This window comes from Coregonus clupeaformis, chromosome 29 (genome assembly GCF_020615455.1).
Source record: "Coregonus clupeaformis isolate EN_2021a chromosome 29, ASM2061545v1, whole genome shotgun sequence".
NCBI lineage: Eukaryota > Metazoa > Chordata > Actinopteri > Salmoniformes > Salmonidae > Coregonus > Coregonus clupeaformis.
In genome coordinates, this window is record NC_059220.1 from 20,936,381 (window position 1) to 20,953,912 (window position 17,532).

At 44.0% G+C, this 17,532-nt stretch overlaps 1 protein-coding gene across 1 annotated transcript in view; it reads left to right on the forward strand.

Moving 5' to 3' along the window:
* LOC121544829 (transcription factor IIIB 90 kDa subunit) overlaps positions 1-17,532 on the forward strand; it is a 55,962-nt gene that overhangs the window by 24,469 nt on the left and 13,961 nt on the right. Inside the window, exons 12-16 of the mRNA XM_041855017.1 lie at positions 303-575; positions 7,799-7,860; positions 7,990-8,071; positions 9,852-9,907; positions 10,997-11,271. Of these exons, the coding sequence (XP_041710951.1) occupies positions 303-575; positions 7,799-7,860; positions 7,990-8,071; positions 9,852-9,907; positions 10,997-11,271 (748 nt within the window). The remainder of the gene's footprint in view (positions 1-302; positions 576-7,798; positions 7,861-7,989; positions 8,072-9,851; positions 9,908-10,996; positions 11,272-17,532) is intronic.

Genomic DNA, 17,532 nt, shown 5'->3' on the forward strand with positions numbered 1-17,532 from the left:
ACCAAGTGCTCCTTTTATAAGGTACGTTGTCTCAATAGCCAGGTTGATAGATTCACCCATAACTACATGAAGGACTCGATTGTAAACCCAGATGTCATAGAGTTTTAATTAGTTTCATAATGACCCACAACAACGACCTAAATGAATCTGCCTTGAAATGTAATGTCAGTCTCTTTACTTATTATCTGCATCATTTACTTTTTATCAGTTTCATGAAGAAATGTAATTGCATGTAGGATTTATAGGATTTTATTGGATCCCAGGGGTCCACATGTCTTGCTCTTTCTCTCCACCTCTCCTAGGCCCCCAGGAGGAAGAGGATGATGAAATATCTCTTCCTGATGGGGAGGAGAGGGAGGACGAAGAGCTGAAGGCTGTGGCCCAGCACCTCAATAAGGACCTGTGTGACCAGGTGATCTCTGGAGAGGAGGAGGAGGAGGATGGAGAGGGGCAGGAGGAGAGACCTCCACGCAGAGGCCCATCGCTGGCCTCCCTCCTGGGGCCCATGCCCACCGCAGCCAGCCTGGGCCTCCCAGAGTCTATCAGCAAGTGCATCGGAGAGGAGAAGGAGAACGGTTAGCAAACCTGTCGCTTACTCTAGATGCTTTTTTTTTTCTACTGTTGAATTGGAAATATTCCTTACTGCTCCTTCGTCATTTTGATATTCCACTGTCACTCACTTCTCCCTCTACTCCATATCTAGAAATGTCAAGGTGTGGGGGTTTTCAAAGGTGTGAGAGATGGGGAGTATGTTGACTGTGTCCTGATGTGGTGAAGGGGATTGGTCTTCATGGTAGTGGGCATCTAGGGAGTGTAGAGAGAAGGTGAAAGGTGAAGTTCTAGTCAAAGAAGGGAATGAGTTTCAAAACAAACCAAAAGTCAATCTCTATGGAAGGATTAGTGTGGCCACTAATATAATCACACAAAACATAATCGTGACCTTTTATTGTTAGAAGAATAGATTATTAGATGGGGTTGGTTTTAAAATTCCTACCATTCCGTGATTTAAAATGAGTCATCGGCTTGAATCCTATAATGCTTTCAAATTAATGGATCAAAAGGTTTTATTGACTGACGTGAGTTTGAGTTACCTCTATGTACATTTGTCATGTGGATCTCATCCTCCATGTCCGTGAAATGGAAAAATCTATATTGGCCTACATTTTGACTCATTCTAATAGAAGGCTTTTAATATGCTGCTCTTTTAACATGTGGCTGATCTCCTAGTGAGAGAGGATGATTAAACCAAGCCAGTGTTGGTGTGCGTGTACCTCTTGGGGCTGCTTTCATGGAGCTGTGTCTCTGCAATGGTTGTCATGGATGCAGGCTGCCAGTGGTCTCTCAGGCCTGGCTAATTGCAGTGTTGGGGAGTAGGGAACTACCTGTAGTTCAACTAGTAATTTAATTACATATTACAGTAACTTGGTGTGGTACAGCACACTTACTGTTGACGTTGAGACTGGTGTTTTGCGGGTACTATTTAATGAAGCTGCCAGTTGGGGACCTGTGAGGCGTCTGTTTCTCAAACTAGACACTCTAATGTATTTGTCCTCTTGCTCAGTTGTGCACCGGGGCCTCCCACTCCGCTTTCTATTCTGGATAGAGCCAGTTTGCGCTGTTCTGTGAAGGGAGTAGTACACAGCATTGGAAGAGATCTTCAGTTTCTTGGCAATTTCTCGCATGGAATAGCCTTCATTTCTCAGAACAAGAATAGACTGACGAGTTTCAGAAGAAAGTTATTTGTGTCTGGCCATTTTGAGCCTGTAATCGAACCCACAATTGCTGATGCTCCAGATACTCAACTAGTCTCAAGAAGGCCAGTTTTATTGCTTCTTTAATCAGCACAACAGTTTTCAGCTGTGCTAACATAATTGCAAAATGTTTTTCTAATGATCAATTAGCCTTTTAAAATGATAAACTTCGATTAGCAAACACAGCGTGCCATTGGAACACAGGACTGATGGTTGCTGATAATGGGCCTCTGTACACCTATGTAGATATTCCATTAAAAATCAGCCGTTTTCCAGCTACAATAGCCATTTACAACATTAACAATGTCTACACTGTATTTCTGATCAATGTGATGTTATTTTAATGGACGAAAAATGGCTTTTCTTTCGAATACAAGGACATTTCTAAGTGAGCCCAAACTTTTGAACGGTAGTGTAGCTTTAGTGTAGCTTAACTTCTTCCAGTGTGAAGTAATTGGGAGCTTGGTAAACTATATTTTCAGAGTAGCTTCCCCAACACTGGCTAATTATGGTGGGTTTGGGAAGGGCGGAGGTTCAAGGGTCCCCTGCTCAATCTTTGAAGCATTAAGTGGACAGAGTAGGACCTTGTCATTAGTACGGTGTCTTTCATCTGTGTGTGTGTTAGCAGTTATGTTTTCGTGCACTGTTGGTTTTGGCATGGCTTAGGAGGAAAGGGAGGAGGGGTCCTTTTTAGAGTCTGTTCATGTGTTTAAGACACTAAAGATGGAATTGGGTGGACTAAAACAATCTGTCATCCATCCGTAAAGCCTGTATTGAAGGTAGAGGTCTTCACGAGTCCAAAAAGTTGGACCTGTTCCGAAATGGACCTGGGTCTTTCCCACCCGGACCCGATATGCATAAATTCATTCTTAAAATATAGAGACCTGTTCCGAACAGACCTGAGGACAACAACACCAGTTCCGTATAGACCTGGCCGGATCTAGACCCGATCCGAGTGAGGTAAGTGGCAGAACATTTATTTTTGAAGCTACTTTATTAACTGGAGCTGATAAAGCGCGAGAGGGAGAGATAGGTGCCACTCTAGCAGGCGGGGAGGGGCCATACTGTGGACAGGTGACACAGAGAGTAGAGACCGCAACCAAACAAGCAGACTCACGCTATAGGAGACTAATAGATGCCATAGCTAGGTTATTTATCATCCAATATGATTATATAGTACCTGTCTTGACTGCATCAAACTGGGAGTTAACAAGCTAGGCTAATTGAGGCTGTAGTGCATGCGCTTTTTCATCCTACAGTTACGAATAACAACACCTCCATTCAGAATATTAAGTAGCAGCCTACCTGTTGGCTCTTGGTCATTGTAGCCTATCCTTCTCCTTTAACTTTTTAATTCTGTCATTTTAATTTCATCTTCCATTGATTAGATATCTCCTAACTTTTGCCACACACAGAGGCTCTATGACTGTAGCCTGTAGCCTATTGCCTCTTTGATTTATGATTGGCCAACAAGCTACTCGCTCCACTCTCGTGAAAAGCAAGAGCAGCAGCATGAATTATCAAATGTCTCTCTCTCTACTGCAGCAGTCGATCTGTACGGTAAGTCAGTTAAAATTGCACATACCTGAGACCCGTGACAGTCATATCGGATCCGACCCAGACCCGTGGCGTTATTTAGAATTCTGGATCGGGACCCGCTCTGGTCCCAGATTGGGTCTCTGGTACAGATTACCTCTAATTGAAGGGGGGAAACCAGAGACATGACTAGAGATTGTTACAGTAAGTGTGCTGTAGTTTAGATGCTTTAGTCTGAGTAATTGCATATTCATTTACACTTGATTCAGGGAGAGCGCAGCCAGCCTTGGCAAAGCTTTGTGACTCGGCAACCACAGGATGACTCTGTCACAAACGTCTATATAGTTTTGTCTTAAGGGAACATTCGCCTTTACCATTAGAGCAGGCATTGATTGAAGGCCAGTGTTTTCATCCAGGCACTTAGTCCAATCAATGACTTTGGGCCTGACCTTAACAGCCTCACTGAGCACAGTCAGCCTCTGGCACTTTTTAAACGGCTCTGCTTTTATGGGCTGAGAATGTCAGCACTCAGCAAGGGCCGTTTAAAGGTGTTGGGCTGCTGGATTTAGGTGAATCTTGGCACTTCCCTGAACCATTTCAGATGTTTGCCCAGAAAACAAACTTGTGCCTCATTTTCCACTACATACTGTATGTCAGGTGTTGATTTAAAAGGCAATCAATCATTGGACACCCAAGCTCTCAAGGACTGGAGTTGTCCACTGCCAGTACTTAAAGCCATTGGACTTTGCTCACCCAAGCAGCACAATTCTAAGACTACAGCTACTACTCTGGACACTTACAGCTAAACGTACCAATATAATTCAGAGAGCATAACGACCTCTGGTGTGTGAATGTCTTACGGCAGATCCAAGTGAACAGTGAAAGCAACTCTAGTTGCTAGTTTTGGACTGTTAAAAGGTCTATTTAGAAGCTATTCAAGGTGGAATAGAATCAAATGTTCCCTGCGTCAGCAGCAGCACCACTCTACCCATCTGACCTACCTACCTGGGCTAGCCTTTAAAAAATGTAATCTATTATAAACACCACAGTTTTTCTATCCTCCTTCCCATTTAACAAAAAGGCAATCATAGAGAGGTCAGATGGAGCTAACCACGTACGCACGCACATCACACACACCACACCAGTCCTCCAATCCGTCATTTACACTCTCTGCCTGACATCTGGAGATGCCTCAATTCCACAGTGAGGAGGCAGAGATGTGGGGTGTTTAACAATGCCTAGGGGCGGTACAGTCTGTAGGGCCGGGGCCAGCCTGACAGATGGCTGGATGGCCAGTCCCTTGGAGGAAGGTGGGGTAATGTGACTACTGATGACAACATAGAGATATGCATCTGCTGAAAGAGGTAAGAGGAAGATAAAAACATTGTTGTATTTATTTGAAGCCCATCTCTGCAAGCCTATTACACATTGTCAGGAAGTCTCACAAAGCCCATTTGTGATTCTGAATGTGAAACGAGGCTGATTGTGTGTTTCTCAAGAGCTGCAATAGTGTCCCCTAGGCTTGGTGAGATGCTGCATCATAGTCTGTGACACATGTCAGATGAGCGAGTCCTGACTGGACATGATCCGTCTCCGTGGACTGGGGAGGGAAGGGAGACTGTCTGCAGCTCCCAGCCTGAGTGGAGATGACAGCTGCCGTTTACCACGCAGGAGCAGGAAGTCCTGTGCCTCAGGCTGTTACGTCACACACACACACAGGGTTTTAACTCATTGTACGTGCATCAGAGCTTAAACCCGTTTATCGATTTAGCATGGTGGAAACCAGGCAGCAAAAACATAGGATTATGTCATAAGGACTCTGTCAAGGCACCAGATTGGTGGTTTTCAAGACATTCACCACAGGATAAACTTGATGCAGTCAAGTATCTAAAAAAAGTCACTCTTATCATGATAATATATCTGAATACTGTTTGCCATATGTGGTTATGTTAAAGGCTTGGAAAAGTTACAATCTATCTGCAATATTAAAGCTGATCTACCCCCTAAAAAAAAAAATATATATATATATATAATCTTTTATTTTTTTAACATAATGAAGTGGGCTGTAATGCCTGGTGGGTCCCTGTCTCCCAAGGTTGAGTGCTAGAGATGTGCTCAACATGGTGAACCAGCACAAAGCCCTGACCCCAGCAGCACTATGAAATCTCTCACCATCAATCTCTCGCTTACTCTCTTTCTATCCATCTGTCTCTTGCTTTCTCTCTCTCTCTCTCTCGCTCGCTTCCTCGCGCTCTCTCTCTCGCTCAGGACATGGGCCCAGGCATGAGGAGCAGGTGGCTGAGTGGGAGTAGGCTCTGTCTGGGCTCTGTCAAGGTTAGGGAGGTCATATTTTAATGGGCTCTCCTTGCCTCAGCCTGGCCTTGTCAGTCGGGGAGAATATTACTTTATTTATTTCCTCTGCTCTGTTTGGTTGTCTTCAGCGCAGAGCTGCCATGTAGTCTGTTTGATACCACTGGGCTGGTTTTGCGTGATGAGGCTTGTCATGTTCTCAGGTTAAGGGAAAGCCTTATGTTTGGAGCAGCTGCGTTGTTGGGGACATCAAGGGAGTCTTGAAGTTTGGGTAATAGTGATCCACCGTGAGCAGCACCATGTCACTAGCTGATTCATCCTGACGATCACACAAACTATTGAGAGTGTTTTCTGGGAAGAGAGCAGAGAGGGGAGGAGGACGCCGATGCTCCCTTCTAATTTGCTGAACCATACTTTTTTCTTTCTCCCCTGTCTTTTTCTCGCTCTCCTCTGAAGACTGAAATGAAATATGGGCTCAAGGAGATCAGCGAGTCTCTCTCTTGCTCTCGCTCGCTCTCTCTCTCTCTGGCTGTCTCCACCTGCTAGGGTTTGTTCCTGGGAGCACTTTTCTTTATTTATAAAAGTGAAGCTCTACGGTGTAGCATCTAATCTCTGACCACATCACAGGCAGGCCACCTGAGACCGAGCCATGCGGGGATGGGAAGAGCCTGGGCCAGGTAACCCATCTGAGGGTCTGGGCAGAATTGAGTGTTTTTTAGCTTGTGGACAGCCCACACAGTTGATGATCTGACAGTGGTCTACCCTCCATTCCTCCTCTCCGCCCTCATTCCTCCCCTCTGTGGCGGATTTGGAGGGCGTTCTAGAGTGCTCCAGGGGAGGGGAGGGGGATCTACTGGAAAATAAATTTTCCATGGGAAAGGAAAGGCCTAAGGAATCCTGGGGCTCATGGCATCGATACGCAGGGTGTGTGAACAAAAACGTTAGAAACCCATCTCCCACAGTGATGTCATTTTAGGAGGGTTTTATCAAAGGAGAATAGAATGTAAATTGCACTGCCTGTATACTGCTGCAATCAACTGTAATGTTTTGATAAAAGCAATATAATAGTTCTCATAGTTTAAGGAAATTCATTTAACTTGTCACCACCCCTGTTCTCATGCTCCTCTGGATGAATAGTGTGTTATCTCTCAGACACACACTGAGACACACACTGAGACGCACACTGTCTGTCTCCTTCTATCTATGGCCGTGTCTGTCTTCCCCTCAAACTTCACTGAAGGGAAGTTTTGAGAGGGCTGGTCCAGACAGATTGGGACCTGCTGAACACGACTGACTGACTGGATTGCACCTTCTGTAATATTGCAGGTGTGTCCTGTGCACCTGTCTCTCCTTAATTAACTGGGAAGCCTGCCTGTGGACACTTGTGGCACGGCTTTGACGTGTGCTCCTGTGGGGAGTGTGTTAACCTAGGGAAGCATGGCTCTCTAAACACGTCAGACAGAGGTGACAGAAGTTAAACGACTCCCATAAACCTGTCACGTATTGCCTCTTAAGACGTGACTCTCCTCTTCCCTTTGACTGAGACTGTGTCTGATGTCTTTAGGCAGGCGAAGGAGACTCCCCTTTATTGGATAATGGCTAATCAAGGAGAGGAAGCTGTGTGTGGAAGCTGTTGTATTTCTTTTTTTCTTGCCGAAGTCAAACCCTCAATCCTTTTGTCTCCGTTATCAAAGGTAATCAGATTTTTCCTTTGTGAGGAATCTTTTTTTCCAGTCCATCATTGAAGTGTTGAGTGCCCTGGGATTTGCGAACACTCTCCTGTCTTGTCTCGGCATAAAGGTGGCTATTGTTTCTTCTCTAACAACCTGAGCAATCACCAGAGGAAGGAGGGTAAAAATGGAAATGCGGCTCAGGCATCCATTGTCTCGCATCAAAATGCAAATTGACGTTTCAGCAACTCCATGAAAATAAAGCGTACCACAATCTTGAAAGCGTATTGTAATTGAAAAGAAACTCTATACAGGCAGATCTGCTTAAATCAGGGTTAAACATATCATTGTTTTTAGAATTTATGGCGCTTATTATTTACTGATAAACTCCAGGCACTATTTTTTTTTTTTACATAAACACAATTGCTGAATTTTGTAAAGTGTAATTGATCTCTCTTTCTCCCAGAGTGAGTTGGCGTACCTGAAAACCTACAATACATTTATAATAATAATGTTGAATTTCTTTTTCAGATGGGGATAATGAAAATGGAGAGCTGGACCTGAGTGGTATTGATGATGATGAGATTGAGATGGTATGTACTGTATTTTAATTTACATTGCGCTTCATATTGCACCATCTACTCATTCTGACTTTACAGGATTGCCAGCAAATAAAACCTGGAAATGTATAACTAAGGTAATTTATGTACTATTCTCTGCAGTATCTCTTGAATGACAAAGAGGTGAAAATCAAGACTGCGCTTTGGATGAAACAGAATGAAGACTACTTGAAAGAGCAGAAAGGTACAGTCACACCCAGGGGGTCTCTGTATTGCAAAATGAATGTGCCTAATAATAGACGTCATTTGAACTATACAAATTAATTACCTTTTAATGTGGCATGAATACAACCAGTCATGATGTTTTCATCTGATTGTCAAAGAAATCACTTCAAAAAGTAGGCTACCTGTGCATGTTCGTCAACTCCAAAATAATTCCAGCATCCAAACTGCATGTATAGCCTTCTCACGCTATTTGATTAATGGAAATAGACATCTGTTACAAAACACCAAAATGTGTGCCTAATGACATTCAGTGATTGCCATTGATTTGGCCTACATTAATTGCTGTGTCTTGCTGACAAATTGACCTTTTTTGTAGCCTGAAAAGTTGGGACACCTGAAATCGGGCTGAAACTGTCCCGGGAAAGATGGGATGGTCATCCTAACACACAGTGAACTTACTAGACTAGGCTACAATGTGTATTACAATTAACTTCAAATAGCCTTACCTGTAGCCAGTGTGTAGTTGTAAAATAAATAGGTGGGTAAACGGTGAAAAAAGTTAAGCCCCCTATACTTTCAATGCATTTTTCTGAAAAAGGTGGGTAAACAGTGTTTACTTGCCTTTACCTGCCACTAGGCCTACACCACTGCTGGTAGCCTACCCTCTCAGCCGAGGCAATTTTAAATGCATTAACACACGCAGAATAGGTAGCATTCAATATAATATATGCGTTGGTCAAAACATGTTTTACACCCTAGTTCGTGAGTTGTCCATAATTCATGAGTTAATGCTTGGAGTCTTCACAGATCGTGTGACATAAAACACTACCCTTTCTAACATTAATGACACAAGTTATTTGTCATTATTAAGCATTTAACAATTTAATTAGAACATTGAACTTAAACCCTGTATGAATCATGGATCTTGGAGATCTCGGGAAATGCACCGTAAGTGTAACTATGCCTACATAACTGTTCATAATGTTTCGCCGTGAAAACCGTTCTCATGGGCACACAAATCCCAGACAATGTAGACCTATGCCATTGCAAAATTGAATGCTTCTAACCAAATCTATAGGCATAGGGTCATTAACGTATACTTATTGGATGTGCATTGGTGTCTAGCTCTAGGCTAGTTGTCTAGTGATATTGTCGAACTTCATCAGCTGATCCAGGAAAGAAAACAAATATTGATAGATAATAATAAAGCTAAATAAATGGTCTACTACTTCTGGCCCTGGATGGCATGGAGAACACCAGCATCTGCACGCACCTGAAAAACAAAGCAATGTGCGCTCTAAACAGCTGACTGACAAAAGCAAACAATGAGAAATCAACGGATAAATCGAATGCATTGGAATAAAGGCAATTTTTATCACGAACGCATGGTGAAAATGAGGAAGTACAAAGGAAAATCTATGCGTGAAGGAGCTCAGCTGAGGCCGAAATTCAGCACCACTGAGTGGACAGCGCCACCACATAGAAATAAACCATGACAGAGAGGTGGGGGTGTTCGTTTCCTTGAAAGCTTTTATTTTCATATTTACCACTGCATTTGAAACAAATAAGAATGGTTAAATTAACATTATTTAGAGACCCCCCTCCAAAGTTTGACTTTTGTTGCATTTATGGGAGCTAACGTCTCATTCAGGGGAGCTGAGCCCCCCCTGGCTCCCCCGTAATTCGCACCATGGCCACACCACACCAGGCACATATTGTAATAAACTGTTTTGTCTTGACTCTCCTTACAAATAACTACATTTCTAATTGAATTCCCAATCCACATTTTATACTTTCAGAAAAGGAAGAGCGGATAGCGAAAGAGAAGGAGCTGGGGATTTACAAGGAAAAGAAGGTACATCCTGATAATCTAAAGCAGCAATTCTCAACTGAGTGTCTGAATAAAAACAGTACTGTATTTTTCTGTCTAAAGATACTCCAGTCTGAACTTAAACAACTAAAATCAGGTAGAAAGTGTGTATAAATGATAACAAACCTATTTTTCTTCAATCACAGTATTTTCAATATAGAATTATTAGCAGCGCTATTTAGTGGATTCGGTTGATTTTTGTGGTCTCACACCAGTGAGCTTAACATTCTTCATCAACAATATGGGCAAAGTGGAATTATTGACAATGATAAAGGTGGTACTGTTGTTCCCTTGTCATATAGGGGTCCCCTGTAGCTCAGCTGGTAGAGCATGGCGCTTGCAACGCCAGGGTTGTGGGTTTGTTTCCCACGTGGGGCCAGTATGAAAATGTATGCACTCACTAACTGTAAGTCGCTCTGGATAAGAGCGTCTGCTAAATGACTAAAATGTAAATGTATATATTTGGTACATTTACTGTCAATATAGCATTAAACATATTTTTCCAGATTGCATTTTGGCAACAACAAAAAATTGTGACACGATTATTGGATCGCGACTGAGACAACGTGGTTCAATTTGGGTCCCGAGGCTAAACCAGTTGAGAACCACTGGTCTAAAGAAGCAGTGAGCTTGGGGTGGCCTGGGTATGTTAAAGCCCTCTGAGCACTCTCATTGCTGAGAAGACAGACAGACACACTAAGCTCTGGTGTGTCAATGTGTGTGTGCATATTTTCCACTCTGGTGGGTTTCTCATTTCACGTCAGTATTTGGCAAGGCCCAGGCTCTTTGTTAGGTCCAACATCTGCTCTGTGGTTTTAACTAGCTGGATTAACTGCAGCGCAACAGATACCTAATGAGGTGTGGAGTCTTTGACAGCACTGATCCAACCACCTTATGCCATGCTGTCCAACTTCACAATCAGCCCCCTCCCATAATACTGCAGCATAGCTAGAGCATCCCTTTGTTATGCAAAGTATAGTTACAAATGTATATTAAGCTAAATCACCATTTTGCACAAGTAATTGCATTTGACTAGATACTGAGTGATTTGAAACCCCACTGTGTGCCCTGTAGCCCAAGAGCTCGGGCTCCAAGAAGCGGGCTCCGATCCATGCCAGCACGGCCAACGAGGCCATAGAGAAGATGCTGGAGCAGAAGAAGATCTCCACTAAGATCAACTACGACATCCTGAAGGAGCTGAACATCAAGCCCAGCGCCAGTCCAGCCCGCCAGACAGCAGAGTCCCCGAAAGGAGCCACCCCTGGAGCCCAGAGGCTGACTGGACGATACCGTAAACCTACCAACGTCCCTCTGAGCCTGGGCACACCACTCAGCACCCTGGGCAAGAGGTAGGTGGAGCAGAACCACAGTGTGACTCAGTCTATCTAATAATACCACTGCTGTTCACTGTCATATATTGTTCAATATATTCAATATTGGCTGATTTAAGCTTCAGGACTGACTGATGGCAGCAGTGTAGAATAAATGGGAGATGAATGGAAATGTGAGTGATGCAACAGTATTTTTGTCCTTCTCCGAGCCTCCTGTCTGTCACTAGGGGCAACATGCCCACTTCCCAGCCTGTTGAAGCGATGTTGCTGCTCTTCTCAATAATGATGAGGCTGCACTTTTCCCTAGCCTGGAATAATCACCAGCGACAAGCAGACAGATGCTTGAATTCCTTTCCCTTTTTCTCTGGAATGCTGTGGACTCTCTCAGCCCGCAACTCACTCCCACGGGACTCTGCTTCCGTGAGATTTACCTTCTCTCTCTGCCAGGATTTGCTTGATCTCATTCTCTCTTTTTTCTCTCCCTCTTTCTGTTATGATCCACTGTGAGGCTTTCTGCTGAATTTAATCAATTTCTTCAGTTTTGAGAAGTCGTTTGACTTTTCTGTTTGCTTGGTATTACTGAAATTGGTTTCCCAACTTTCCCTCTTAAACCCCCCCAAAAAAAACCCTCAATAAATCAAATTTGTGTGGAACCTTCTTGCAGGTGTTAGACCCAGCTCAGCCTAGACCCAGCCCTTTAGTGACATCCAGGGGAGGCTCCCCCCTCCCGTCCTGGTGCGGTCAATGTTACTGGGGTGATCTGGTTGCAGCTCCAATCGACCAGCCCAACCCTCTCAACCCATGTTTCATGAGCTGAAATAAAAGATCCCAGAAATGTTCCATACACACAAAAAGCTTATTTCTCAAATTTTGTGCACATATTTGTTTACATCCCTGTTAGTGAGCATTTCTCCTTTGCCAAGAGCTGTTGGCAGATAATTTTATATTAATTTCTCTACCATAAGCCACCTCATCGTCGTTTTAGAGAATTTGTCAGTACATCCAACCGGCCTCACTACCGCAGACCACGTGTAACCACACCAGCCCAGGACCTCCACATCCGGCTTCTTCACCTGTGGGATAATAATAAATAATAATATGCCATTTAGCAGACGCTTTTATCCAAAGCGACTTACAGTCATGCGTGCATACATTTTTTTGTGTATGGGTGGTCCCGGCGATCGAACCCACTACCTTGGCGTTACAAGCGCCGTGCTCTACCAGAGGACCAGCCACCTGGACAGCTGATGAGTATTTCTGTCTGTAATAAAGCCCTTTTGTGGGGAAATACTCATTTTGATTGGCTGGGCCTGACTCCTCAGTGGTTGGCCCTATGCCCACCCATGGCTGTGCCCCTGCGCCCACCCATGGCTGTGCCCCTGCCCAGTCATGTGAAATCCATAGATTAGGGCCTAATGAACTCATTTGAATTAACTGATTTCCTTATATGAACTGAAACTCAGTAGAATCGTTGAAATTATTGCATGTTGCGTTTAATATTTTTGTTCAGTATACAGTGGGGAAAAAAAGTATTTAGTCAGCCACCAATTGTGCAAGTTCTCCCACTTAAAAAGATGAGAGGCCTGTAATTTTCATCATAGGTACACGTCAACTATGACAGACAAATTGAGAATTTTTTTTCCAGAAAATCACATTGTAGGATTTTTAATGAATTTATTTGCAAATTATGGTGGAAAATAAGTATTTGGTCACCTACAAACAAGCAAGATTTCTGGCTCTCAAAGACCTGTAACTTCTTCTTTAAGAGGCTCCTCCGTCCTCCACTCGTTACCTATATTAATGGCACCTGTTTGAACTTGTTATCAGTATAAAAGACACCTGTCCACAACCTCAAACAGTCACACTCCAAACTCCACTATGGCCAAGACCAAAGAGCTGTCAAAGGACACCAGAAACAAAATTGTAGACCTGCACCAGGCTGGGAAGACTGAATCTGCAATAGGTAAGCAGCTTGGTTTGAAGAAATCAACTGTGGGAGCAATTATTAGGAAATGGAAGACATACAAGACCACTGATAATCTCCCTCGATCTGGGGCTCCACGCAAGATCTTACCCCGTGGGGTCAAAATGATCACAAGAACGGTGAGCAAAAATCCCAGAACCACACGGGGGGACCTAGTGAATGACCTGCAGAGAGCTGGGACCAAAGTAACAAAGCCTACCATCAGTAACACACTACGCCGCCAGGGACTCAAATCCTGCAGTGCGAGACGTGTCCCCCTGCTTAAGCCAGTACATGTCCAGGCCCGTCTGAAGTTTGCTAGAGTGCATTTGGATGATCCAGAAGAGGATTGGGAGAATGTCGTATGGTCAGATGAAACCAAAATAGAACTTTTTGGTAAAAACTCAACTCGTCGTGTTTGGAGGACAAAGAATGTTGAGTTGCATCCAAAGAACACCATACCTACTGTGAAGCATGGGGGTGGAAACATCATGCTTTAGGGCTGTTTTCTGCAAAGGGACCAGGACGACTGATCCGTGTAAAGGAAAGAATGAATGGGGCCATGTATTGTGAGATTTTGAGTGAAAACCTCCTTCCATCAGCAAGGGCATTGAAGATGAAACGTGGCTGGGTCTTTCAGCATGACAATGATCCCAAACACACCGCCCGGGCAACGAAGGAGTGGCTTCGTAAGAAGCATTTCAAGGTCCTGGAGTGGCCTAGCCAGTCTCCAGATCTCAACCCCATAGAAAATCTTTGGAGGGAGTTGAAAGTCTGTGTTGCCCAGCGACAGCCCCAAAACATCACTGCTCTAGAGGAGATCTGCATGGAGGAATGGGCCAAAATACCAGCAACAGTGTGTGAAAACCTTGTGTAGACTTACAGAAAACGTTTGACCTGTGTCATTGCCAACAAAGGGTATATAACAAAGTATTGAGAAACTTTTGTTATTGACCAAATACTTATTTTCCACCATAATTGCAAATAAATTCATTAAAAATCCTACAATGTGATTTTCTGGAAAAAAAATTCTCATTTTGTCTGTCATAGTTGACGTGTACCTATGATGAAAATTACAGGCCTCTCATCTTTTTAAGTGGGAGAACTTGCACAATTGGTGGCTGACTAAATACTTTTTTTCCCCACTGTAGTTGCTCCAGTCAGAGTAACCTAGCACTTCCTTGGAAAGCTGACGTTTACTGTAGGCCTACACTTTCAAGACATCTCCAGTTACGTGTTTTTTCTGCTATTAAAGAGGGCTTCATGGAAGAACCTTTTCCCCCTTTAAGAATGACAATTTTCCGTCCAACTGTCCGCCCGTAAAAGTTTTTAAAATGCATTCATGTCAAATGATTCATGTACGTTATGGTTATTGAATCATTCATTGTACACTTTCAACACTTGTTTTTCCTGAATGAAACAGTGCTTTTGCTAGCAGGTAGCTTTTAAGACTCACATCCACTTGCTGAGAAAAAGCAGAGCTTTGCACTTTAGTTTTGCTTGCTCAACAAAAAGTGTTTTAACCACAGGACGGGATCACACCATGGTTTATCCAAACAGCTACTTTTTCTATATCACTATGTTGATAATTTGACATCTTTGCTCACATTGTACCTCAGAAATTGTGACATTTAAATTAAAACATGACTTGACCATTGACTGCAGAAAGAGTCCTTTTCACTGTTTGTTTGATGAGGTGACTGTTACTGGAGGTCTGAAAAGGTTGCTGTGTGGTTATTTAAAAGGGGAGACATGGTGTCAGGGAGAACTAGGGAAGTGGAGGAGAGCGGTGGCTGACAATAAGTCCATTGTGCTGCCTGCTTCCAGGCCTTACTGACTGCTACACTGAAGCATTGTGCTCCTTCTCACCTTCCTCCAACCACAGCTCTGCTCCCCCACACCACTCCACTTAAGGGCTCTCCCCTGTAGGAACCGGTCCCTGACCCTGCACAGTCTCAGGCCTGCTTTGTACAGTGTCTCCCCTCCTCAGTCACGGCCAGCCTGGCCTCCAGGGAAGGCCCCTGAGCTCCCCCTTTCCCAGAGTCCTTCACCCAGTCACAAGCCTGTACTTTACAGGACCCCCACTCCCACCCACCAATCCTTCCATCCCTCTCCCTTCATATCGCTCCACGCCTCTCCAGCCAGCTGCCAAACAGGGCCTCCCAGTTCCCTTCATTCCGTCTGGAGGATGGAAAAGCACTCTTCCAGATAATTGCCCTCCAGTGCTTTTTTTTTCTTCCCTCTCCTCCTGCCTTAATCTGTTCCCCTCTTTTCCCATTCAAAGCTGGTTTTCTTTCTTCTCTCTTTTTAAAGCCCTTTTCCCATTCCATACTTTTTGGGGGGGAATTCTTGACTGCATATTTCACCAAGGGAGGGGGGTGGGTTGTATGGTTTCGGTCTGAGTTGGGTTTCAGAAGTGTAAATCTGACCCTAAAGTTCTAGTGGAAGCTCTGATCCACAGTCTGGTCTAATGGAGAGGGCTGTGGCAAGAGTTTCTGACTATCGATTTTTATCTCTGCTGCCTGTGTAGAATTAATACTTTTCTCTGCATTCCTATTCAGCCTCTCAGAGCAGGTGTCATCATCAGAGTAGAGACATTAGATCACCCCCACATGGACCACTACGCTTCACACTTTATTTCCAGTCCACTCAAAATAAGTGTTTTTCTAGGAATAGTAGCAGCTCTATTGGGAGAGTATAATCTCCTTCTGGTTTCCAGCCCCTCCCTGGACTCTCTCTGATCTCCCCCACTGCCCTGCAACCCCTGACTGACTGTGACCACTAAATGTTTCCTTGGGACGCCTCTTGATTTGCTTCTCACAGGAACCAACTCTTTGGGTGCCACTGCCAGGCAGGCTCCATCTGTTAAAATGCTACAGACTAGAGGGCATCCCATCCTACGTGAGGCATACGTTGGGCTGGACAGGAGGACTATAGACTGCTGGGAAATGGCATCTTTTTTTCTGTGGACATCCGGCTCCGCTATCAGCAGCTTTCTCTCCTCTCGGTTTTTCAAACCGTTGTCAACAGCCAAACCTTTGTTCTTCTAAAGCTTTCCCACAACTAATGGTACAATGAAGGTTGGAATTTTTCAGAAGAGAGCTCCAAAGTGGGCCGTTTGGACTCTATCCCACGGTATATCCATCCACAGCCCAAGAAGCACCATGGGAACCGTTGAGATGGGCAGAGTTGATATTACAGTCATAGTTCATTGCTCCGCAGCCTGAACCAGTCAAATAGTCTCTCTTGAGTAGTAACACAGGGACTGACTGATGCTCTTACAGTGCCTTTCTCACTGTACATTGTTTTATACTCACCACTCATGTATAAGCATCTGCCTTTGTGACAAAGCACTCAGACAATTATTCTTTCAGCTCTGTGAGCCCAGGGACATACTACACTGTGGAAGTGTCTGAACCAGAGTGGTCTGTCTGGAGATCCCAGAGGAGAAGGACTGTGACTGTTGGCACCAGCCAAATCCTTTTCTCGCTACTGCTGGTTTCTCACCCTTTGCCAGTGTGAAGTGCTCATCATCACATAGTGACAGAATTGGTTCAAATCAAATTGTATTTGTCACATGCACCGAATACAACAGGTGTAGACCTTACCGTGAAACGCTTAGAAGCCCTTAACCAACAATGCAGTTTTAAGAAAATAAGTTGTTTTACTAAATAAACTAAAGTAAAAAATAAGAGCAACAATAAAATAACAATAACGAGGCTATATACAGGGGGTACCGGTACCGAGTCAATGTGCGGTGGTCGAGGTTAGTAGAGGTAATTGAGATAATATGTACATGTAGGTAGGGGTCAAGTGACTATGCATAGATAATAAACAGTGAGTAGCAGCAGCATAAAAAAAAAGGGTGGGGGTCAATGCAAATAGTCTGGGTAGCCATTTGATTAGCTGTTCAGCAGTCTTATGGCTTGGGGGTAGAAGCTGTTCAGAAGCCTTTTGGACCTAGACTTGGAGCTCCGGTACCACTTGCCATGCGGTAGCAGAGAGAACAGTCTGACTTGGGTGGCTGGAGTCTTTGGCAATTTTTAGGGCCTTCCTCTGACACCGCCTGGTATAGAGGTCCTGGATGGTAGGAAGCTTGGCCCCAACGATGTACTGGGCCATACGCAAAAATCTCAGATTATACTTTCATATGTAGGGTAAATGCTTTCTCTTTGTTTCTCATTCACAGTAATCGTCTCCCCATTTCATTTGTTATATTACTGATTTAATGGAACCTTATCTTAACATTCCATCTCTTTTACACCTACATGGCGTCTTTTAGTCTCGCTCCTCTCACTCTTGGCTTGAAAGATTTT